At 38.0% G+C, this 26,342-nt stretch overlaps 2 protein-coding genes across 8 annotated transcripts in view; both read left to right on the plus strand.

Annotated features, from left to right (window-relative positions):
- The window catches only part of NRG1 (neuregulin 1), a 1,003,358-nt gene that overhangs the window by 894,233 nt on the left and 82,783 nt on the right, over positions 1-26,342 (plus strand). For 2 of the 7 annotated variants that reach the window (XM_081083053.1, XM_081083052.1), the window contains exon 1: positions 1,579-2,552. The exons of 4 other annotated variants lie outside the window; for them this stretch is intronic. In XM_081083053.1, the coding sequence (XP_080939179.1) occupies positions 1,886-2,552 (667 nt within the window). In that variant the 5' untranslated portion in view covers positions 1,579-1,885. Of the gene's footprint in view, positions 1-867; positions 2,553-26,342 lie in introns of those variants that run through there. One more of the 7 variants, XM_081083058.1, reaches the window with a different exon arrangement.
- On the plus strand, positions 1,376-1,564 carry LOC308513193 (uncharacterized protein; the record flags this gene model as incomplete). The annotated part of the gene is made up of 1 exon (XM_081083059.1): positions 1,376-1,564. One exon carries the CDS (start codon positions 1,376-1,378, stop codon positions 1,562-1,564), a length of 189 nt encoding a protein of 62 aa, XP_080939185.1.

A 26,342-nucleotide genomic window follows, 5' to 3' on the forward strand; every position in this document is an offset into this window, starting at 1 on the left:
GTCTCTGTTAAGGACAGTGCATTTCTTTTGCTCTTTTAACAACTGCTGTTTTAAAAGGGGGGAAAATCAGCATTGAAACGATCTGAGGTAGAGCTACTGAAACCTAACCCCAAAAGGCATGCTCTCACAAAAAACTCTTCTTAGTTCTTGCAGTGCAGCCATGGCCGTGGACATGTGGTATACATTACCTCGCCCAGGGAATTCAAACCTCCGCAGTGTGGAGTCACAGTGAAGGCTCATTTCAAAATGAAGTGGTAGCCTTTGCTCCCTGGGTAGCTCTGTTACTGACCAGTGTTTCTTATTAGCTTGAGTTAGTCTAGGGCTGCTGTGGGTGGGACAGGGAAATGGAAATTTAAAGGGGACCGGGGTTAGGATATATATTTATAAACCTCTCTTCCCTGCTCAGCAGCCCCCTCCTCCAGCACACACTCAGCAAGCACTTCGCACTGGGCATTACAAAGTCTCACGCAATCTTCATGCAAAGGGCTGGAGGCAGAGCTGTCCATGGTTAGCAAAAACTTCCTAACTGTTGGTTGAAAATTCGGTAATAACAGTCCTCTTGGTGAACAAAACTTAGAGGGCTGCGGAAGGAACGCGAGCTCTCAGCAGCAGGCAGGAGAAATTGCTGTTGCAAAGCTTACCTCTCTGGGGAGGAATCAGATATCAGACTTTGCCAAGCCTCAGGTCCAACCCATAAGGTCCCACCTACAGCCCCCACCCTATCCCAGCTTTGTTAGATTGCTAGCATCGATCGCTGGCTTTTCTCTGACCCAGCCGTGGGTGAAGGAAAGAGCCAGCAAGACTGAAAGCAAACAAGGCGGGGGGTGGAAGACTGGGGCGGTTTTTGCAGAGAGAAAAAGAGAGAAAGACAAGGGGTGGGGGCCATGGGGACCAAGCTTAACGGGTGCCTGCCTGCTTCTCTTTGATTTGATGGCCTTTATTCCTCCTAATTGGATAAAATAGGAAGTCACTGGCAGTCCTGTGTTGCTGGGGATCCTGATTTTCCTCAGCCCAGCCAGCAGCTCTAGAGTGCGGCTAGAGGAGAGTGGGGGCTGGGAGAGGAGGGAGGAAAAAGAAAGAGACTGAGAGAGGGAGAGGACGTCTTTGAAAGAGGAGGGGAAAGGAAGAGCAAGGGACTATGAAGACAGGGAGAGCCGCAGGGGAAGAAAGTGAATGAGCGCTCAAGAAGCACAAAGAGGAGTGGTTGGGGGTGAGGGCGGAGGCAGGGCGGGGAGGGGAGTCGCCGCCCCTCCTGGCCGCACTCTTCCCTTCGGGCCCCTCTGCGATGATGCTGCTTGCAGTGATGCTCCGAGGGCAGGCACCTGCTGCTCTGTAATGATTCAGCCCCGCGCCGCCGTCGCATTAACACTACAGGATGCTGTTGCTACTGTCACTGCTGCCTCTCCTGCCGCCGCCGCTGCTGCCGCCGCCGCCGCCAGCGCTGGTCCTGCTTTTGCTCCTACTTCTCCTGCATGACAGTTGTTTTCTCCATCTAAGCAGATACCAGCTTCAGATGCTCGAGGTGAGGAACATGCCTTTCAGTTTGGGCTACTGGTTTACTTAATCGACCCGCCCTCAGTCAGCCGGGTGTCTATTTTGGCCCCTGCCCTCTGGACCAGCCGGGATGGTTTGGAGAAGCATTTAAAAGAACTGCCAAAGTGGCCCCCAAACAGCGGTCAAGAATTACAATATACTTTTATTTGGTAGTTGCTAGAGGCTTTCCCCCCTCTCCTCCCTGCCTCCTGAACTCCTCTTGCTTGTGATAATGGCCTTGGACTTGGACGACTTATCGATTTCCCCCTGTAAGATGCTGTCTCATTTGGTTGGGGGGGGCTCTGCATGGTAATGGACCGTGAGAGAGGCCAGGCCTTCTGGAGGTGAGCCGATGGAGATCTATTCCCCAGACATGTCTGAGGGGGCCCCCGAGAGGTCCTCCAGCCCCTCCACGCAGCTGAGTGCAGACCCGTCTCTGGATGGGCTTCCGGCAGCAGAAGTCATGCCAGAGACCCAGACTGAAGATGGGAGAAGCTCCGGCCTCGTGGGCCTGGCGGTGCCCTGCTGCGTCTGCCTGGAAGCTGAGCGCCTGAGAGGTTGTCTCAACTCAGAGAAGATCTGCATTGTCCCCATTCTGGCTTGCCTGGTCAGCCTCTGCCTCTGCATTGCCGGCCTCAAGTGGGTCTTTGTGGACAAGATATTTGAGTATGATTCCCCCACGCACCTTGACCCTGGGGGGTTAGGCCAGGACCCTATTATTTCTCTGGATCCAACTGCTGCCTCAGCGGTGTGGGTAGCATCTGAGGCATACACTTCACCTGTCTCTAGGGCTCAGTCTGAAACTGAGGTTCAAGTTACACTGCAAGTTGACAATGCTCTTGTGTCCTCTGAACCTTCCGCGGTACCCACCCCGAAGAATCGTGTTTTTGCTTTTTCTTTCTTGCCGTCCACTGCACCGTCTTTCCCTCCCCCCACTCGGAACCCCGAGGTGAGAACACCCAAGTCAGCAACTCAGCCACAAACAACAGAAACTAATCTCCAAACTGCTCCTAAACTTTGTAAGTAGAGAGAGAGACGATGGTGAATAAAGGCCAGGGGGTGGGCTCGAGGTCCTACAAAGTGTTCTCCAGAGCATGTAGCTGTTTTCTTTTCTTCTTGTGCTCTAATTGCATGGTTCCGTTTAAGCCTATCATGTGACTGGGATGCTTCGGGTGGCGTTGAAGAGATGAGTAAAAAGATGTTGCAAATTGCTGGCATGAATCAGTGCTCTAGCAGCAACTCCTTCTAGCTGGATTGTTAAATCTGGGGTGGGGGACCCGAACTTCAGCATCTTCAAGTCATGCTTGAATATAACTTAAATTCAGTTTATTTCTAACATTTTTTGAAATTAAAATATCAGATCATCATTTATTCATGTAAGTGTAACTTCCATATAGCAGTGAGTATGATTTTGTGTCTTTCTTCTCCCCATATCATCTTCCCGTTACCTCTCTTCATCTTTCAGTTCCCCTCTGCCTGCCAGCAATCCCCATCCCCATCTCTTCTTCCTAACCACCTCTCCCCATGTTTGTATTTCAATCAGTTCTTCCGGATACTGCATCAAGTCTTTATACATTTACAGTGCTCATCTTTCACTGCCATCAGATGATTGGTGTCCTGCCCAGATTGTTGTTTTGGTTACTGGGCACTTATTAGGGGCAGCCTTATTCTATTCAAGACACAGTACAATCCTGCATGAAAGGATTCTCCCAGATTGCTCTTGTCTTCTGTAATCAAATGTTGAAGTAGCGTCTGTGGTGGTCATTAAAAAGTACAAGGCTCGTTAGTAAGGTACATTGTTGTTTGTCAGGCATGTGTCATTTGCTTGTCAGGTAGCAGCAGCCCAGCTTAATAACCTGGGAGTGAGAGAGCCCACGCTTTTAAAACAATACAGAACAGTATGCTGCTGTCTGCCCTGGCTCGTCGCAATGCTCTCTAATGGAAAGTTGACAAGGATGAAACCATGACTAGTCAGAATGTTGTAAACATCAATAGAAAATGGAAGAGTTTTCTATTGCTTTTTAAAAATGTTTCTAATTTACTTTTGTTTATCTCCTATCACTGTTTTCCATTGATGAGGATGTCCTTAGTAGAAAAATTTAAAAGATCAAAGAACTTGGTTCTTAGTAACATATGTGAAATCTCTTAGAGTTAAAGGTGAGTTGAGGATAAGGATTCGGTGATGAAATACTCCTCCTTTTGTTTCCCTCTCGATAGTAATAAAGAATAAAGAGTATCTCTTCCAGAGCCTGTGTGTTACAGAAACACAGGAGAACTTGATTTCTGCTTGTGATTCAAGACTGTTTCTTACACACCAGTTTCAGTGGCAAAGATTGAGAGAGAGAGAGAGAGAGAAAGAGAGAGAGAGAGAGAGAGAGAGAGAAAGAGCTTGTTTTTCAGGTGTAATTAGGGAAGAAGCCTCTTTCTGCAGACACTGCTTTGTATCTTTATCAAATCCCTGAAGCATCATTAAAGGTCTGACAGACATCACTGCATTCACCGCCTCTTCCCACCTGGCAAAGTGACCGGGAAATAATACCCAGATGAAATGACAGGCTATAAAAAGCAAGTACAGATCCTGCAAGGAGAAGCAAAATTCACCGAGAGGACAAGGTTACTCCTTTGTCTTTAGCGTTTTAAACTTGTCTTTAATGAAAATGGGGCCGAATAGGTTTACTGGTCCAGTAAAGGAATAGGAAGCCTTGGGAAAAACTTGTCAGCTAAATTCTGTAATGTTGTCATTGGAAGAAAACAAGCAAACAAAGAGAAACATCCAGCACATTTTCCTGATCTAGGACCTATCAAAAAGTATCTGGTGACTTTATGAGAAATTAATGTTTAAGGTAAATTCTTCTGTTAAGTGTTTTAATACATTATACATCCCATATAGTTTCTTTAAAAAATTTCTTTGCAAGCCAGGGCATTGATTTTCTGGCATTTGCATTGAGTGGGAGAGATTTACTGCTGCCTAAAAGCATCACAGTGACCAGTGCCGGCCTGATGCACAGCTGCAGCCTTCGGAAGTGCAATGGAAATAAGCCTGGAAAAGCAGTCTGGGAAGTAGTTTTCTCCTGGAAAGTTAGCAATGGACCGTTGGTGAACACTGTGCATCCGATAGGGTTTTCTGTGTGGGAAACTGTGTTAATTTTTTTCTAGTAGTGCCTAAAAACAAATTATTAGTATCTCCAAAATTGTGAGTCTTTTTTGTTAAAGGTTGGTCCTTAGAGCTTTGTTTGCAGACCCTCATAAGTGGTCATGTTTGCTGTTTAAATACTTGTAACCATCAACTAAAGGGAAGAAAAGGGGGAAAAAAAGGCTTGGAACTGAATTTTGTCCTTTTGTAATCTTTCTCATTTTTTTTTTTCTTTTCATCTAAGGAAGTATTGCTTAGTCACAGAAAGAACAGGAGCTTTCGTTTCATCATGCATGCTTTTGACATGAACTAAGCATCATCATGTATATTTTAAAATGACATTATCGTATCCGAAACATGCTCGTCATTGGTTTCAGGAGTTTCTCCCTCTTCTATCTGTCCCAGCATATTCAGCACATTATGCTCAGAGCTGTAACCTTCAAGGTCATAGTCTGTTGAGGGCTAATTGATTCTTCTTTATACTGGAGCCTGAGAAAGGGGAGGAGAGACAATCCTAGTAATTGTGTCTGCTGTGTTATTTCCCAAACCAATTTACCCATTAGTATTAGGGTTTTATTCTAGAAATACTAGAATTACTCCCTTCCTCCCTGATTTCTTTAAAATAAAACATCCTTAGTCTTCATTATAATAAAAGGCAAAATATAGCATTTTAAATTGCCTATAGATATAGTGGCTATGCCAGCTTTCTTAAAATGGGTATTTCTTTCATAAGGTAATATAATTTCAAGTTTTCACCATATTAATCTATGCATACAATATATATGTTAAGGATTCTAATATAAGGCTGGAAAATACATACACTTCTGTATGTAATTAGTGGTTTTTTACTACCACATTATATCACCATGGTAAGTTAATTTTTTTTATATTTTAGCAAGTCACATAACACTTGAACCATTCATTTGTAGGATTATTTTTCCTGGGCTTTAAAATTTTTCTTGCCCTCTAGAAAAAACTGATTGGAAGATTGCAAACTTAAGATTACTAAAAAAGAGCTGATTAATTAAAGTACAACCAGGAAACTCTGGTCCTGAAAAAAATGTATTTCTCCTTGGGGCAGCCTGCTTGACAACAGACTCTTAGATACAAGCATTTATTGGTATTTTCATCTTAGGCCAAATTTGTTTTGCTTTGTCTTAAATCTTTGTATTGGGTGGCATGGCAAACCACTGTGACCTCAGTGACATTATGAATCATTACTGTCTGCAGAGCTCAACATGATACATTCAATTTATCAAAGGATTTCTTCCCTTCAATTTAAAAAAGGTCTTCATTTTTAGCCCAATAGATTCTTCTAGATCCGTGCAACTGTTCTTGTTGGTATTTCAGAATGGTGTTCTCAAATAACTTTTCTCCACTTTGACCACACTTATTTTAAGCCTCAGGACAGTAAAAACTAGAAGAAATGGAAAGATCCTCCATTGGACACAAATTACTTTATAAATTTACTGAGGAGGCAATCCAGACTCTGAAAGAGTTCATGAAATTCTTTTACTAGAATTCACAAACTCTGAAAGGTTTGGTGACATCCAAAGAGTAGAGAGCAGACCAGTGACCTATCTCCTATCCTCTTTTCCCTGTTGTAGAGAGTTAGACCTAGAAACTCACTCTGGTATCTGATCTACAGTGAGGGAACCCTTAGAGTGGGACCACTGGTCAAGCGTGTATAGTTCATACTATTAAAATTCAATGTTCTTTTTGCCTTCTTGCTTTGGGCTTACACAATTTTCAGTAGAGTTGGTCTTTTCCCCTTTTAATTTGACCAGCCATCCAATGTTCAGCTTGCTTTTGAAACCATCTTGGGTTGTCTAGGGTCAGCTCTTCCCTGCCATGTTGCAGATGGCCAAGTGGTTCACCTCTTTCTGCACAACCCACTTTGTTTTTCCTTTTTCGTTTAGATCAGTTTTCCCCCTTCATCTACCTTCCCACCCTCTCAATTTTATCTTAAATATCTCTTATTTTTCTAATTAGGCCACTTTGGCATTGTGTATCAATATATCATTGCATTCTAAGATATCAAAGCATCTTCACCTGTCTTTTCTCTCAGATAACTTTATTACCTTTTAGTACTGAAGAGTATTTACACATATTGCAAAGATACATACAAAAAAAAAAATGTCTCCAGCCACTGAACAGTGTACTATTTTGTTAATGGTACAATAAATTCAAACTTTTGTTCCTCTTATTTATCTCTCCCAGTTCTTTTTCTTAGTATGCTTCATGCCAGTTTCCCTGCTGACTCCTTTACATGTTTGTGCAAATCAGCATTTCTGCATTCCCAGAAAAGCATTATGCCCCAAATCACATGTCTTTGTTCGTTCTTGCTTACCTTTCTCTTTTAATAACAACTCATAGTATCATTTTAAAGCATGAAGGAAGAGAGAATTTGTAAATTGAGAAATGGAGGCATAAGAAGTTATGACTTGTCTAAAAAGGTAGAAGCCCCCAAGGATTCGGATTATAGCTCTTGTCCACTGAATCTATTGGACTTTCTATTAAACCGTAAACTATACCATGTCTACTTTTATGTTCATGTTTCCATTTTTTTTTATTTTTGCATATGTTAGTGATTCTCTTCTATTATTTCCTCTCTTTTTTTTCATCCAATGAGTATGTATTTATTACCTTCTATGAGCCAAACACAGTTCAAGATTGGTTATATGGCAATGAAAAACAGTAAAAGTCCTTGTCCTCAAAGAGCTTGTGTTCTAAAGGATTTTAAGAATTTAGTTGCACAATTCAATTTGAATTAATTTTTAATTCCTAAAATATACTCTCTGAATTCAGCATTTCTTCTCCTTATCTTTATTTTATTCATATTTTGACCACCACCTCTGTTTCTCCCCTAGTATGTTCCTCTTCTAGTATTGTTGAATACTGAAGACTTGCCAGCAATGTCCTACATCTTAAAGTGACACAAGTCCCAACTCTGCTCCCAAGTTGGGTAACTTTGGGTGATTCATGTTTGGACTATGCGGCACTGTTTAAACAAACCATTGGAGTGGTTGGAAAAGCAATATCTGTCTGGTTCTTTAAGAACACTTTCTTAAGTGGAAAATATGTACATAACTCTATTAGAATGTAAAAAAATTCTAAGATTATTTTTAAGATTCTAGAAAGCCGATAGCTGTAAATATTTTTGTTTTCATTTTTCAGTCATATTCTCTATTTATTCTTTTGGCTTACAGAACAAGAATATTAAAATACTCCCAAGGAATTTTTAGTTCCACTGTCCAGAGGAAGTCTTGATTCTGCCATTAAGCTATTTAGTTCTGAATAAAGACTTGGGTTGCTATATTATTCACATGAGAAGTGATTGGATAGAAATAAAGTTAATCCTCATCATTGGGATAACAAAAAGGAATTCATATAATTTAGATGTAGTGCCTGGGAAGACTTGGGCTGGAAAGATCATGTATTCTTCTTGATATGAATGAAAATTATGTTCATCTAACTGTTCTCATTGTTTCAAACTAGGATTTCCAGACCCCAAAAGATAGGCATTAAGCTGCTTTCAGCACTTCACAAAACCCATGGAAATAACAATTTACATAGAATAATTTTACATGAGTCAGATTAAACATAGAAGTTATTTTAATTTTGTTAAATATACATATAATATCCTAAATAAAAGGGGAAATGATAATTAATTAATAAAATTGGATAAATAGCCTGGCCAGCATGCCTCAGTGGTTGAGCGTTGACCTATGAACCAGGAGGCCACGGTTCAATTACCAGTCAGGGCACATGCCTGGGTTCGGGGCTCAATTCGCAGTATGGGGCGTGCAGGAGGCAGCTGATTAATGATTCTCTCTCATCACTGATATTTCTCTCACCCTCTCCCTTCCTCTCTGAAATATGTATATTTAATTGGGTAAATAAAATTATTTAAAGTATAAAGGAAAAGGTTGTTTATCAATAAGTTTAAAAACAAAAACAAAACTCTAGCTCATGTCTAATTGATAGAAGCTTTTAAAAAGTAAAAAAAAAAATTATATAAGTAGAGAATAATTGTATCTCAAATATATACTGGAGATTCTGTTACAATTAAATGGAAATATTGTTCACAATTCTACAAAAAGAAAAAAAGCAATGCTCTTCTAGATATAGGCACTTATAAGGGGCTTTGGTATTTTTGTTGTGCATCTTATGACTTTCCTTGCATAGCGGTGTAATTTGTTAGAGCTTGTAAATTACAAACATGTACAGTAATCAGCATAATTATATTTATTTACTCTTTAGCATAGTAGAACTAGAAATGTGTGAAAACTTTTGTGCTTTGGTCATCTTGATTGTTACTAATTCAAGTACAATAAACTCACTGAAGAAATTGAACTCTGAATCAATATTGGAGCAATAACGCAGTCACTTCTTAGGGGAAAAATATTGATAACAACAATCTAGGGCAAATTTTACCTGGGTATAGTCTTTCCTGACTGTGCACTGGAAATAAGCTGCTAGACCCAATAAAACTTTATGAAATACAATAGAAATCATCCTAAGTTAAAGTATTTTTTATTTTTTATCAAAATATGGTATGACAAGATGAACCTTGCTATACTATAATTTTCAGTGATATGCACTTGAGTAATTGAATTGCCTTTCTGGGGGTGCTTTCATACCAGTGAAGGGGAAATTTATTAACTATTCTTAGCAAAAGTTTGTACAGAATTTAATACTCATGTAATCATCTAATAAAAAGTCTCCTCTATAACTCATTCTCTTTTAAAAACTCATAATTTAAAATTAAAACAAGAATTCACACTTATACAGGGTGTCCCAAAAAATGTATACACACTCTGAATAATTATTAATTACTAGAGGCCTGGTGCATGAAATCTGTGCACTGGGTGGCTTTTCCCTCAGCCCAGTCTGCACCCTCTTCAATCTGGGACCCCTCGGGGGATGTCCGACTGCCGGTTGCAACATTGAAGACAATGATAGTTGCCCCTAAAAAGAAAAGGTAATTTATAGGCAAACAAATGTACTAGTACTACGACCCTCCAGTCTTGTCTTTGGTACCTATGTTGGTTGCAGACACTGATATAATTTTATTTATACAGTTTTCCTCCCTTCTCCTTCCCTTTATTACTTTCTTACTTCCTATCCCACAGTAACTTTTCTTCATTAGGCTGCTATTTCCTACCCCACCATCACTTCTTCTCCAGTGATGTCATAGCACATGCCTCCTTGGTTCTGTTCTGTTTGTTCTGAAGCCAGTGTCCTGGAGCACCAGAGGTTATGGAGCGGATGGATGGCCCAACCTATAGTTTCTCACCAGATGGGTTGGGGGAAGAGTGAGTGAGGCCTTAACCGCAGACTTGACCACGATTAGCCTGATGATGTTCAATGTTGCCTCTTCCTTTGCTAAGTAACAGGAAGTATTTGTTTTATGAAGTATGTTTGTGTCATGCAATAAAAGCTCCATAAATAAATGGAATGATCTAAGGACAGTGGAGCTAAACTCTTGTTAGCATTTGTTGTAATCCCTTGGTGGAGCTTCCTGGGTCGTAATTGCTTGCTCTTCTGGGAGCAAAAGGGATCAGTATCCATTGATTGTTGCATGATGTTAAGTATTGCCTATGAAGCAAATCTTAAGAATGATCAGTGGCAGTATTCAGTGTTGCAACGCTGATCACTCTTTAATTCTTAAAACAAGCTGGATTTTTACAACTTTTTTCCATCCCACAACTCATGACTTTTCAAAAAGAGGAGAAAAACAGTATCAAGTGATCTGGGAAGACTTTGGTTTACATAGAAAACAAAAACATTGCACAAAATAATCACTTTAGTCTTTTTATCTTTCGACTTTAGTGACAAAGGGAGATATTTAAAGTAACCCTTGCCCAGGAAGTTCAGTTTTATATTTCTGTGAATTTTAGCTGATCTGCACTGTGGAAGCTGAGGTACATATAGCCAATAGCCTATATATCCCCCACCTATTCAGAAAACTATACATAAAAACATTGATATCAGTGTAATAAATCTTTGGCTTCTCAAAATCCTTGGAAAATTAATCGTTCTAGATTGCTGAGTTTTCTAAGTCAGCTTGAAACTTTAATTTTGTTCATTTTTTATTGAATTCTTGTAGTAGTCAGTGCTACTTGCTAAATGGGACTTATTGAAAATAGAATCTTCATAACGTGACTACTGTGATATCTTAAGGACACAGTGGATTATAATTTTATTGAATACTGTGATCTCGTTAGGACATATTAAGTTATTAGAAATTCTAATCCCAGACCCATATATTTTAAATGTATGCTGGGTTATTGCATAATCACAATTAGATTTTCAGAACTTTCGACATCATAGAGATTATTTAAACCTAGTATTTTCTTTTAGCACAGAGAAACAGGCTGAAAGATGATAAATTTCTTGCCAGAGTCCACATAGAACCAGAAAATTTTTATGATATAGATAGGTTTTACCTGCTTTCAGCTATGAAGTTACGTTGCAAGCAATATATAGCAATGAAACTGTTTTTACACTTCTTTCAATTTACAGTTCTTATATCCAATGGGGTTTGTAAATCAAGTTTTAAGTAGGTTAAACATTTATATAAAAGATAAAGTGTCTCTGAGTAAAATTCTCTCCTTGAGAAAATGCCCAAGTTTTGGTGGCATACATTTTACTTATTAAACCTGACTCTTCCTGTGTTTTGGATCAGCAGAGTTCAGGATGAGATGTGAATGAAGATGAAGAGTAAGAGTAACCACTTTGTTCTCTTTGTGCTTAGATTTAGAGGGTCTGAGTCTAGTTTCCAGATGTTTCATTTGTTCATTGTTAATTCTTACATGTAGAATGGGGTTGGTAAATCTCTAGACTTGATCAGAGTATCTAATAGGACATTATTTTTTGAACATATGAACTCTACAAAATTAGTCAATGTGCTCTATTGAATCTGTTGCAGAATTGATTTGGGAAATCTTATGACTCACAAAATAGAAATTATTTTTATTTCATTTTCATTTCTGGAGTTCACCTTAACTCCTTACTCTGTCATAAAATGGAGTGCAGATCCACAGGTTGACAATGAACTTCCCTTACTTGTTGAAGAACAACTGCAAAGCTTTGGATTCGTAATGCTAGCAATTTTGCGAAGCAAAAATCAGCTCGTTATCCAGACGTAGTCCAAAAATTAATGTGATGATTGGTGCTGTCCCTGATGAAATAGTAGTGATTATGAAGTATCTAAATTTTATTAAATAGGATCACAGCAGAACATTAACATTTTAAAGATTTAGGAGCTTTTATAGATACGCAGGTCAAAATATTTTTCTTTACTCCTGAGGAAACCAGGATACAGAAATGTGAAATGATTGGGCCTTATGTATTTTCATAGTTAGTCGGAAACAAAGACTGGTCCGAAAAATGCGGATGCCACCTCATTTTGCACCTTTTTCAGTATCCCATGCTACCTTACATTAAATAACTTTTTATAGCTGGAAGAACTTCATTTATCCCATCTTTCTATAGTCTTTATTGAGTGCCTGTTCAGTGCACTTTGTTCCAGAAGTTTATCTCTAAAAGCAGAAAACAGACAAAAGGACAAAGTAAATAATGAACTATTTTAGAAAGTGTTAAGCTGTATAGGGAAAATAGCTGGTGTAAGCTGGTCAACGTGCTGAGGGAGAAGGATGGTGATTTTAAATAGAATGATTAGCATAGGTTGCATCAAGAAGGGAACAGTTAATGGAATACTTGAAAAATTGTACTTAGTTCAGTTTAGGGATGAAGAACACAAGGTGGGTATTGAAAGATTATATGTATAATTCTGCTGGAATTCTGATGGGTGTAAGTATTTCAGGTTAAAGGAAAGGCGTTACTAGTAAATAGGCATGCTAGGCACAAAGTGAGTAGACCAGTTTGATTGGCATGAAGGAATTTGTTGAAAGCATGCTTTTATTAAGGATGTATTGGTTGCTCAATGTTTTACATGTGTTATTCAATCTTTAAATACACACATAAAAAAACATGAGCTGGCACTATTATTGTCTCTCCTTTAGAAGAAATTAATGGAGCTGAAAAAACTTGATGGTTCAAACATTAAAATAAGAAGAAGAATGATGATGATGATAATCATAATCTGAATGGTGCAAGAGAGTGGGAAGAAGCCCATAGGTATGAGAGACTATGAAAAAAAAAATTCTGCAGGACTAATTGAATGTAGGAAAGGAAGGAAGGAAATGATTTTGCACACATTAATAATTTAATGATTGTTAAATTAATGTATTTCTGAATGACAAGAACATGCATTTATTTAATGTGTATTTTTTGTGTCTTACTAAGTCTATATATATTTTGTAATGTACAGACAGTAAATTTATCACAGGAAGTGACTCATATTCCAATTTCCAGGAAGCAGTCATTAGTTTTTCCTGATGGACCCTCTTAATTAAATAATATTAATTGTTCTTCCCCTGGTATAATATAAAAATTAAAATAGATAGAATACAGAATTTAAGGGCATTTTTAATTTACTTTTTATTCACATTATTCATTGTTGCTGATGAATCAAAGTCCTTTGCTGTTATATATCTTCTTAAATAAGCATCAGTAACTTATGTAGTGAGATTTATTTTGATATGGCAATTACTTACAAAATTACTTACTGAATTTTAGTTAGTCCATTCTAGTCACAATCTGTGTGTAGTACATAGAGAGCATACTACTTAGCTTTTTTGAATTCTTTGATGTTGGTGATGCTATGTTTGAATTCTCAGCTTGTGATTATATAATTATAACCAAAAACGAGTAGAAAATATTATTTTTACAAAAATCATTGCTAATTTTTTTCATGAAACATTCAAACAAAGCTAAATATTTATTAAATTCATCAAGTTAGTTCATTGAGTTGATTCAAAATATGAACTCTGAAGTACCACCGTTGATACAAGATTTTGGCAAACTATTAATAATAACATTCTCAATTTGTGGCTCTTTCATCCGTGTAATTTTAGTTATATATGTTCTATGTTCTAGGGGAAGGAGTATTTTAGGATTAAAGAGGCAATCAATATGTTGTTACGTTTACTCAGTTTTTCAAAGCTGGTAAATGGAAACAGGCAATATAATTTATATTCACACTGTTCACAGAACAAACCTTTGATACTGGAGCTGGATCAACTATAGCATGGCTACAGGTATAAATGGTTAATGCTAGGAACGTTTCTTATTTAGTTGTTTATGTAAAGCAGTGATTCCTAAGTTAATATTATTAAGCAAGTTATTATTTTTAGAATCAGAGTAAAAATAAGTATAATAAAAATACTTCTAGTGATTAAAACATTGCTTAAAAAGAAAAGGCTTGAGCAAGAAGTTGAGTATACTACTAGTATTTTATGGGATTAGAATATTTAATATTTTCTATTAAAACATGCATTCCCATTTGAATTAGAATTTACTCAGTGATGTAAGAATTCCACTTTTTTATTCCTTCTTGCCTGATGTCTGAGCTTGATCTTGTATTTCTTGATAGGGAACTGCTCAGTTCTTTTGCTTTTGCACCAGAATTCCCCAGTGTCCAAAGCAGTAGTGTAATTTCAACATTTTAGCTTAGAAATCAGTATTTAATGCTACTTACTCCCCCTTTATGCATATTGAATATGTAAACTTTTGTAAATTGTGGGTACTCTGTTCTAGAGAGACTTCAAAATCACAGGTGAACAGGGACTGACTGTTCTTTTTTAAAAAATATATTTTATTGATTTTTTACAGAGAGGAAGGGAGAGGGATAGAGAGTAGAAACATCAATCAGCTGCCTCCTGCACACCCCCTACTGGGGATGTGCCCACAACCAAGGTTCATGCCCTTGACCGGAATTGAAACTGGGACCCTTCAGTCTGCAGGTCGATGCTCTATCCACTGAGCCAAACCGGTTAGGGTGTCTGTTTGTTCTTTGCATTACAAAGTCTGCCCTCCGTGCCCTGTTTGGAGGAGAAGAAATGGAAATCACCAGTCACCCCAGTGAAAATCCTCTCGGTAACACTACAGGAGAGGATTCAGTTTAGATCTATTGACTTTCACCCTTGGTTTTCAAACTTGCAAATAGAAGCAATATTTTCACATTTTTCAAGGGAAAAAAAATGAGAGCCTGGTTTCCTGTCCATATTGTATCACTTCCACTTTGGCTTTGAACAATCCGACTGCAGGAGAAGCTCTGGAAATGCCACCCAAAATTTAGGTGGTTATTCCTCAGTTTAGTTGTCACCTGGGGGGTAAAGATCAAAACAGTGGTATGTGGGCTTTTTTTTTTTTTTAAATTAATTTAGTCAAATTTATAAAAACTAGAACTCCCTAGGGAAACATACTGATAAACGTAATTTCCTATTACACATTAAAACAGTCCCTGCTTCCAACAGTACTGTGGATTTGTGAAGATGCAGTAAGTACTTGGCTACAGGGTGCTGTTAACTACAGCAAGAGAGAATTGACTTCTTTCTTCTTTCCTTAACCTGTTTGGTCATTTATAAGATTTTCTCTCATCTTTAATCATTAACGCCAACTGATCGACTTTGATGACCGACGCATTAGACTATTTTAAACGGGTTATCAGTTCTAAAGTGCATTTGTCTCCGACTTTTTTATAAAAAGAGTCTCATGATATGTTCCCACAGATGATGACAATGCTGAGGAGGAAGTAGAAACTGCTATGCTGCTCCTTTAAAATGCAGGATCTTGCTTGGTTGAGGATCACATTTCCCTTCCTTAACTGTTTAATCCCTGGGAAGAGTCCCAGCCAGGATTTCCTGTTAAGTTTTATTGTGCTTTGTGTTGTCAACAGAGTGTGTTCTCCATCTGAGCTCATGGAAATAATCCAGTTTCTGTCTCTGATGGCTCTCAATCAGAAAACTGTGAGTGTAGGTGATGGAAGTGTCAGTGTTGTGTTGGCCTTCTTGGCCATGTGCCAGCTGGGACTGAAATAGTGGACCGAGAGCTCTTGTCAGAGAGACTCCTGGATCACCAGCTTCACCACTTACCTGTCGCACCTGGCAGATTGGGACTGTTTCTTGCTTTATCTATGCCAGAGACATAGTGAAATCCCAGATCATATTGTGGCATAGCCATTATACCAAGCATTATTCTCATATATTGTTTGTTTATTTTTTAATTTCTAGGGCAAAACATCAGTTTTCTGTTTAATTTCTATACTGTAAGATCCCTGTTGTTTCAAGGAAGTAGGGTGTAACTGCTTCTCTGACTCTAACAAACATACATCTTTAGTTTAGAAGTAGAACAAGGAGGGGAGCCCAGCCAGTGGTTGAGTGTCGACCCATGAACTGAGAGTCCCTCGGTTCAATTCCCAATCAGGGCTCATGCCTGGGCTGCAGGCTTGATCTCCAGTAGGGGGTGTGCAGGAGGCAGCTGATTGATGTTTCTATCTCTCTCACCCTCTCCCTGCCTCTTTCTATAAAATCAATTTTAAAAAAGTAAAAGGAGGGGAACATGTTGGTATCAATCGCCCTGATTGTTATCATCAGTATGGATCCAACTTCGCCAGCAACACTAATGTTCTCCCTTTTATTTAATAACTGTCGTCTTTGGGTTATGTAGAATAGAATTATTTCCTTAATATTCCTTGATAAAGAATATTATATAAAGATATTGATAAGGAAATAAAGTATCAAAGGCTCACAAGGCAGAGTGTACCGCTGGTATATTCAGAAACCCAAGTGAGGTTTTGATAACTGAATCCTTTCTAGAAAATTGCTTAAGCCTCAAAATATTCCTGCCATCATACTGTTCTAGATGTCCATTATCCATTTCTCATTCATGATAAGGATGAGATTGATAAAGAAACAAAGTAAAATTATAGGGAGAAAAGGAAGAAAACATAGGATATGGCATGTATGCCACATGCTGCTTTTACCAATTGGATTAATTTGGACTCATTCATAATATCTCAGAGATGTTAAATCTCTTTGACAAACATTTTTTTTTTGTCTTTTCTTCTGGCTGAGATCTACTTCTATCCTACTCTCACCCTCAGCAACCCCTCACCCCCTCTGCCCAAAAGGAAATAACAAAAGATTTCTATAGCTTAGCAAGTTCCACATTCTATAAATGTAGACCACCTTTTATGTAGGTCCCAGAAAAAGAAAATAACCAAGGATGCTGGAAGCTACATTTGTTTTGAATTGTTCTGGGTGTTTAAAACCCAGTGGCTGTGTCCAGCAAGAAGTAGATCAGATGAGTCAAGTCGGATTGGAGTCTGACATTTGGAGTTAAGCAGCTTTTCTCTGCTGTATACTAGCATTTGAGTGAATACAGTGGTTTCTAATGGATGTCTTTAAAATACTGCAGTTCACCTGAAATTTGGTTTAAAAATATTTTATTACCTTTGGAAAAATGATTGAAGTTGGTTGTATTGGGTCAGGGCTTTCCAGATCCGTGGTTTTGCCTCCTGGCATGTGCTAAAATAGTGAAATGTTTCTCTGCCAGGTTGAAACCTAAGCCCGCCATTTAGAAACACTGTTTATTATTTTTATTATTCTTATATTCATGAGAGAGGATTGGAAAATGCAAAATAAAGAAAATATCATTTAATGCAGTCCTATGTCGCTTATTCCCATCCCAGGGGATTATGTGTAAATATTATCAAAATTATATCTAAATATATTCAATTTGTAACTTTTAAAATTTAGTATTATAGTATGAGCATTTTTATGTCAAAATTTTAAACACCTGAACTCTTTATATTGACTAATTATGGGACCAAGTGTTCCTGTGAATTTGGAAGGATTGCCTTTTCCATTGAAGCATGTTGGAAGCTCCTTCCTGGCCTTGCTATACTAATCATGCCACAGGACTCCAGCACAGACTTGACCTGTGCCATGTGATCAAGTGCAGGTGTATTTAGGGTTTGAGGAAGTAGGGTTTGAGATTGAACTGCTCCAGTTTCAGGACCAAGAAGAAAGGAAGGGTTGGAAGCTGTCTATTCATTCAATTTTGAGCCAACAAAAGTGCTTCCAAATGCAATCCAGAACTTTCCCTTACTCTTCTTCAGCAAGGTCCTCAGGCCTCCCCTCCCCTCAGTATGTTCCTCAGAGAAGGACTATTAAGGATCTTTCTGAATTATTTTATTCATATCCACCACCCTGCCTCCAACTTCCTACCCCTCCCACCAAAATTTAACATCTCTAAAAACAGGTAAACATATCCAAGTATTAAAGGTTATAAGTGGTATGTTCACAGAAAGTGAAAAAAATCAGTGAATTTCATAAAATTATGTATGGGTAGCATCTTAAAAATATAGAAGCACTCTATGTTACTCGGTAGCACGTTGAGAGGGCTCAGAGAGCATCTGCTGAGGGAGGGAACCCAGACCAAAGCTGTTTTACCCAAGAGAGGAGAGGCCCAGAGAGGTTTGTGGTTTGCTTACAGTCATACTTCTCTTTTGCAATGAGAGGAGGGCAGCGCAGGCCCAGGCTTTCTGTGGTTGTCCCAAGAACTGGGGCGGTTATGGGAGACTTACAATAACAATAGACTTAGAAAGCTTTTGTATGTAATTATCATCCTTCTCTCATGACCAATATATGCATTTATTTTTATGCTACTTTGTTCTTCAATTAAAAAAACACTCATCCTTGAATGGTCCAGTTTAACTTTTTGGACGAGAGGATGTTGGAAGAGAGCTCAGTGTCAAAGGCCAAGGATTGTTTTGCTTTCCTTACCTCTTCCTTTGTTCATCCTCATTGTATTAAAATGGATTCTGTTTTAGGGTTCCTTCTGCCTTTTAGCAGGACTGACATGTGGGACCTTCACCGGAAATGCAGAGGCTGATTTGATTAGGGATGTCTTTGTTCCAGGCATCTTCTAACAGAGAGCTTTTGTACAGATGAGAGGGGTGGGTGAGGTATTTCCTGGGGATGGCTTTAGGTCAACACTGTAGGGAAACTCTTGCCTTAATTAATTAAAAAGCTCCAATTGAATATATGGAATATAATCATCTTCATAATCAGCAATTTGATTTTCATCTTAAAATGCTTTTAAACTATTAAGTAGTATATGCACACGTATATACACATTACCAATTTCTTGGTATTTTTTTCTTGTTTTGATTAAATGTAAAGAGAATTCTAAAGCAGGAAATAATATTGTCAAAATTTTATGGATTTCTAAACAATTAATGTATTAAGATGGATTCCCTGAAATCTTTCTACAAATAAACTTAAAGAGCTTTTATTCAGATTACAATTTGGTTAGTTAATTGAATAAAAAGAAAACTGATGTGATACAAACATATTTATGAGATTAGAAAGTCATCATAGCCGAAACCGGTTTGGCTCAGTGGATAGAGCGTCGGCCTGTGGACTGAAGGGTCCTGGGTTCGATTCCGGTCAAGGGCATGTATCTGGGTTGCGGGCACATCCCCAGTGGGAGATGTGCAGGAGGCAGCTGATCGATGTTTCTCTTTCATCGATGTTTCTGGCTCTCTATCTCTCTCCCTTCCTCTCTGTAAAAAATCAATAAAATATGTTTTTTTAAAAAAAAAAAAAAAAGAAAGAAAGTCATCATATACACTTGAAGTGAAAAAAATTGGTTTCCACATGACTTTTTGGCACCAAATTGTACTTGGTAGAGGTGTCTTGTCATGTCTGTGTCTTAATTTTCTGAATTAAGTCCTTCCCTGCTTGCTTTGAAACTACAGCCATTTTTTCTGACCCTATTCCAATAACTGATTTTCATCTTCTACTTTTTAAAATTGTCAATCTTTTTTTAAAAAAAAAAATATTGATCTCATCAATCTTCTAGACTTCCTGTATCCTCTCATTTTGAGAATATCCTACATAGAAAATATTGGAGACAAATTCTAGTTTAAACAATCAGTCCACATTTATGTTACTGTTTATAACAGCTATACTCTGTAAATAAATCCGAGTGTCCATCATTTATTGGTTAAATAAGTTGTGGTATATTATAGAATGGGAATTCACATATATCATAGGTATATAATTGATTATATAGTGCATTTTTTATTTTTAAAAGTGTTTTTTTTTTCACTTACACCGTGTCTTTTATCATGATAAATCTTACTATATTGACCTTTATAGTGCCACTCTTCTATCCTTAAAATAATAAACAAAACAATAACAGCTATTATTACAACTATATTATAATCCTTTCCCTGAGATTGTTAAGCTAGTAAAGAGAACTTGTAAAGCACTGAGTATTTCTGGTGCCCGTCTCTCCCCCTCTTCATAGGTTGCGGCCAGAAAGACCTCTTTTTCCCCTTATAACCAACCACAAATGATAAAGCAACTATTTGTTTTATAGAACAAGAGTGTGAAAAATTATTCCCACTGAACTTAAAAGTTAAGATTTAGTGTTTAGGAATAGGCACCCAGTATGACCACAGTATATACCCATATAATTAATACAAACAAACCCCAAAAACATATTTTATAAATAGTTTAGTGTCAGGCAGACTACAAAGCAAGTTATCTTAAAGCAGCCAGGTGATCTCAGCACCTGAACAGGGACCACACTCTAGGCCGGCGGTTCTCAACCTGTGGGTCATGAGCCCTCTGGGGGTCTAACGACCCTTTCACAGGGGTTGCCTAAGACCATCGAAAAATACATATAAAATTACATATTGTTTTTATGATTAATCACTATGCTTTAATTATGTTCAATTTGTAACAATGAAATTGGGGGTCACCACAACATGAGGAACTGTATTAAAGGGTCGCGGCATTAGGAAGGTTGTGAACCACTGGTCTAGGCTGTGTGATTTGATCGTATATCATACCCAGTAAAGTAAAATCACTTTCACAGCTTCATAAAGTTTTCAATTAAATTAATTATAATAATATATGTGGCACTGTTGTGAGAGGGAGAATAGAGAGTTTATCTACCGGTTTATCAGGTGAGACATCTCTAAGTACAGTTATAATAGAATCTGAAGCCTTGTAGTTTATCTACAGTTGAATAGATTAAACAATATTGTGTAATGAATGGCAGTACAAAACCAGTAATTAAAAAATGGTTACGTCGTGCAAATCACTGTCATCTACTCTTACACTTCAAGCATTTCCTTTCGAAAGTTTAGAAGAATAAAATGGCAAGTTGTACTCTTAAACGAAGGGTCTTTGTCAATAGATTTGAAAACAACAACAATAAGGCTCAGTTATTGTGGCTCAGTGGGTTGAGCTTAGTCCCATGCACGAGAGTTCCCCAGTTCGGTTCCCAGCCAGTACACATGCCCAGGTTGTGGGTTTGATACCCAGTAGGAGGGTTGTGCAGGAGGCAGCCAATCAATGATTCCTTCTCATGGATGTTTCTATCTCTCCCATTCCCTTCCTCTCTGAAATCAACCAAAACATATTGTAAAAAAAACCCACAACTATTCGGTCCTGTATTTTCTCCCAGGTGCTTCATTTCTATGTGGAGACAATAAGTCAGGCACCTACAGGAAACAAATCTACTCTTGGTTGACTGCCACAGTGTATTTGTGACTGTCTGCACTGTGGCAATCTATTTAAATATTAGCATTTTTTGTCACTTATAGATTGATATATACTTCTTTTGTGAGGGTGAAATGAAGTGATGTATATGAATAGGATTTTGTAAACTTGAACAATGGCTGACACTTAATCAATATTATCTATGGTTTTTATCATATATGCATATATTGAGGTCCCGGCTCGTGCCACGTGCCTGAACAATGACTAGTCTCAATCCCTGTGATGTGGCATTGCCAGGAAGAACAACAGCAGTGAACATTTAACCTTGTTCCAACTTTTTGACCTCACATGTCTTTCACTTACCACTTAACAGAAGCAGAATGTAAAGATGGGACTAGGCCTTTGTTGATGTCAGTCTGTCTGAGTGGAGATAGTCAAGTCAGTTACGATTAACTATATTAATGGAACAAGTTTCCTTGAATCTACTGTAAGTTCTGTAAAATATAGGGACTTGGTCTTACTTACACTCTCACCATCTACACAGTGCTTTGCAAGTGCTCGATCCTCAGGAAATGAATTTTTAATAAATGGCTTTCATGTTAACCTGAAGAATGTGAAGGGAGACTAAATCATATCTGAAATACCTGACAATCCTTAAGTTTGTAGTTCATTGGTTGCATCATCTTCTCACAGGTGAATAATTTTGAAATGTATTAGCAAACACTTACTCTGACTCTTTCCCTAATATTGTCTAGCTTCTTTTTGTTATGTGCTCAGATTAGATAATTTAAGCAATATGTATAATCTAGCCATCTCTCTATAGCATGAATATTATAAATGACTCTTAAAATAAGTTATGAATCCTTCAGAGTCTTAATATATTCTAAGAATTTCATTCAATCATTTATATTCTGTGGAATTTCTCCCAGATACTTTAAAAGTACTTCCTCAAGCAGTTTCCACTTGCCTTGCAGGCCTTGAGACTGGGTAACTAAAAGCAGAATTTATCAGCTTCTCTCCTGACTAACTCTCCCCTCCCTCCCCCCTCCACCACAGAGTAACTGTGAAGTACACAGAGTAACACATGAAGTTAAATGTAAACACGATTCTAACACTCACTAAAACTTGCTTCCTCCAAGAATAAACTATTTCTCTATGTTGATTATACCTAGTCACACCTGTCCTTAAGAAAGAAATACAGACTTCACTGTCTTCTGCTATGTCGATTTATCTTTTCAATTCACATTATATGTACAAAAATCTTCTAAGCTAATGATCTTCTCCACATTGGTCACCCTATATTATACACAAACACTACCCTATCTCCTGTAGAGTAAGCCACGCATATTAATTAAATCAGTTTTATATATTTAATTATATTGAAAATTTTAAAAATCAAGTGGAGCATAATTTCACATTTTACAACAGTGCATCATGGAAATCTCATTGCAGTATTTTTCAGCTAATGCTCTAAGTCACCTATCTGAAAGGGACTGCTTAAAAGGGCGGAGGGCAGGCCATCAGGGAATGCACTACAGGTCTGTGAAGCAGAGACAAAAAATAACAGTCTAAGAGTGCTATCGGTATCAGGTATTTTGGCTATTGGCCTATTTTATTTTCTACTGGTCTCGTTTGAAACAACTCCTATAGACTTTCTCACTCTGAGTCCAATTAAAGGTTCTTTAAAGTGCTCATCCCTGGCATTATATGGCAGTCAGGTTTAATGAGTGCTCAGAAATACTCTCATTATATACAAGGCTTTTGAAATAGGTTCCTGTCTCAATCAATTGCTTAACCTTCTTCAAAGCAATTAACATGAGAACAAAGGAGATTAAGTTAAACTTCTGAGCTTTGGTGAAATTAATTAATATCACTTCACCAGTGGAAACAAGAAGTAAATAACCATTTTCATTAATTTATTTCAAAGAGATTATCACATGTGCAGCAAGCAGACTCATGCAAAGCTAACCCAGGCTGAATATGGTAAGTTTTCAGTCTGTGTTGCAGGAGATTTTTGCATAATTGTAATTGCTCAACATTAAAATGTTTCAATTCATTGGCAAATTGAGCTGGGTAAAACTTGGCTATTGAATGCAGACAACTGCTTGAGCAGGATGAGAATTGGAAAATATTATTTTCAAAATGGCATAGAAAAGGAGAAGTAAATATTTACACTGTTAGATAATAAGCTATCAGTTCTAGATAAATGATAAATGATTTACATTTTCATATTTATTCTTGTACAGAAAAGTTGAAATGTCTGTAGCATCAAGTTTTTAGAATTCCAGAGCTATAAATGCCAACAGTTTACATGCATTGATTAGTAGGTTAGCAAATTCTTAACAATATATAATACACATCTATTTTCTAGTAGTTCTAATGTTATAAATAAAATGTAACAATTGAAAATAGGTTTATACCCTCCTTTCTTGGCTTAGTTTGATAACTTTAGTTGTGTTTCTTAAAAGAATTAAGCATTTAGCTCTCTCAAAAACACTATCACTTTAATTTTTTATTCCAATGTGCTGATAAACAGAATGGATTTCTCTCCCTTTCCTGCCACTGTAGTATACTATATAAAGGATACCACACTACTTGACTAATTATTAAATTTGTCTATTAGGGTACTTGTTGCCAAAATGATATAATATTTATTTATTTACTTTTTTTTAACTTTACTTTTATTGTTAATGCTATTGCAGATGTCCCCAACCCCCCCCCCCCCCCCGTATCTTTGCCCACTTCCACCCAGCCCCACCCTTCCCTTTGCCCATCACCACACTGTTTTCTGTGTCCATGGGTTATGCATACATGCTCTTTGGCTAATCCCTTCGCCTTCTTTAACCCATTCTCTCCCGACTCCCACCCCTCTGACAGCTGTCAGTTTGTTTCATGTATCCAGCCTCTTCCTATTTAGTTTGTCAGTTTATTTTATTCATTAGATTCCACATGTAAGTGACATTATATGGCATTTGCCTTTCTCTGACTGGCTTATTTCACTTAGCATAATAATCTCCAGGTCCATTCAGGCTGTTGCTAAGGGTAAGATTTTTCACGGCCACATAGTATTCCATTGTGTAAATGTAGCACAGCTTTTTTATCCACTCATCTACTAATGGGCACTTGTGCTGTTTACAGATCTTGGTTATTATAAATAATGCTTCTATGAACATAGAGTGCATATTTTCTTTTGAATTAGTTTTTCGGGTTTCTTACGATATGCTCCTGGAAGTGGTATTGCTGGGTCAAAAGGCAGTTCCATTTTTAATTTTTTGAAGAAAACCCCATACTGTTTTCCCAGTGGTTGCATCAGTCTACATTCCCATCATCTCCACATCCTTGCCAGCACTTGTTATTTGTTGATTTATTGGTAGTAGCCATTCTGGCAGGTGTGAGGTAGTTTCTCATTATAGTTTTAATTTGCATCTCTCTGATGATTAGTCATGGTGAGCATCTTTTCATAGGTCTGTTGGCCATCTGTATCTCCTCTTTGGAGAAGTGTCTATTCAGGTCCCTTGCCCATTTTAAATTTAATTTCCCAGTGTTGAGTTGTATACGTTCTTTATATATTTTAGAGATTAACCCCTATCCAATGTATCATTGGCAAATATGGGTTCTTTATTCATTTTGTTGATGGTTTCTTTTGCTGTTAAATGGTTTTAATTCAGCATGTCGTAATTACTGCAGTGCAGCCCAGTCTACTACTCTGATCTCACACATGCACTTTCTTGAGTGTGAAATAATATGCACAACTATTCTTGAGTAAAAACATGCTCATTTTGATTAGAATGAAGGGAGTTTTTGCTAATGAATTTGTAAATATGTTTACCCCTATGAGCCAAATATTCTAACTCCTAAAAGTTATTACTGTGCTTCTTTAATCTCTTAAAGATTAAAAAAATTTGATTACTTTCAAAATAACAAAATGTCATATTATGTTGGACATTGAGGATGTCATTTTGTAAATTAACCTGTGACATTTTACCTTTTTGTTAATCATACAGATTTACCTTTGATTATTTAACTATGAATTAAAGTAATGTGTTGAATTGGGGATTGTGTCTAACATAATTATCACATCCTTAGTAAAAGGTTATTGTTGATGTGTCTGATGGTTGGTTGACTAGAAATTCTTTCCAGTTTCAGTTTTCAGAACGAATGCGCTGTGAGTGGAATGGTGAATTCACTTATTTAAGTTACATAAACCATTGACATAGACTGAGGATGACCAGTTTCCTATTTGCCCAGAACTGCAGGAGTTCCTAGCCAAGAGACTTTGTCTTAAAACTGGACAGTGGGTTTGTTGGGGAAGCTGAACTTGTAGTGATAAAACCAGGAAAGTCCCAGGAAAGTGGTATTCGTGAATTACCTTGCACAGCTTACTGAACAGTATAATTCAAATTAGTACAGTTTGGGAGCCATCACCCAACTTGCCCCTATGAGAAAATAATTTCTGTGAACATGTAGATTTAGCCACCAATGACTAAGATGAAGGATAATGAAGAGGTCAGATGGTGTAGATCCCCATGATGATGTTAACTTGACAACAGTGGTAACCATTTATTGAATCACTAGAGGCCCGGCAAATGAAATTTGTGCACAGGTACGGTCCCTAAGCCTCGCCTGCAATCAGGGCCATCTTCCCCCGCTGCTGGCAGCTGGCCCCTCCCTCTGCCGCCACCCACCCCTGGTTCCCCGTTCGCCATCTGGCGATCGGAGCCTACAGGCCAGGCGGAGGGACCAAGAGGTTAGCCGTCCCCCACCATCGGTTGCCCTCTGTGTGTGGGACGACTGGTGGGGCAGAGGCCTTGGCCTGGCACTGCCCGCGTCCACCACCACCCACCCCCGGTTCCTCGTTCATCATTGGGCGATTGGAGCCTGCTGGCCAGGGAAGGGACCGAGAGATTGGCCAGCAGGCCGAGATCAGGCGGTCAGGGCCTGTGGGCTGAGGGCAGCTCCTGCACTGAGCATCTGCCCCTTGGTTGTTAGTGTGTGTCATAGCGACTGGTCGTTCTGCCTTTCGGTCAACTTGCATATTACCCTTTTATTATATAGGATAAGCACTGAATCTTTTGGAGATTTAGCCAAAGATAACTTTCTTTAAATTTACTTTCGTATTCTCCACTCCCAATGTGCCCTATACAAAAGTTTATTATCGAACAAGTAAACTTCACTACTTACTTGTCTCCCTTGAATAGACTGTCATCTTTTTTTAGGAAGCTGGAAGCCTTCTTTTATTTATCTTC

Source organism: Myotis nattereri, assembly GCF_964212035.1.
Source record: "Myotis nattereri genome assembly, chromosome: 2".
Classification (NCBI taxonomy): domain Eukaryota; kingdom Metazoa; phylum Chordata; class Mammalia; order Chiroptera; family Vespertilionidae; genus Myotis; species Myotis nattereri.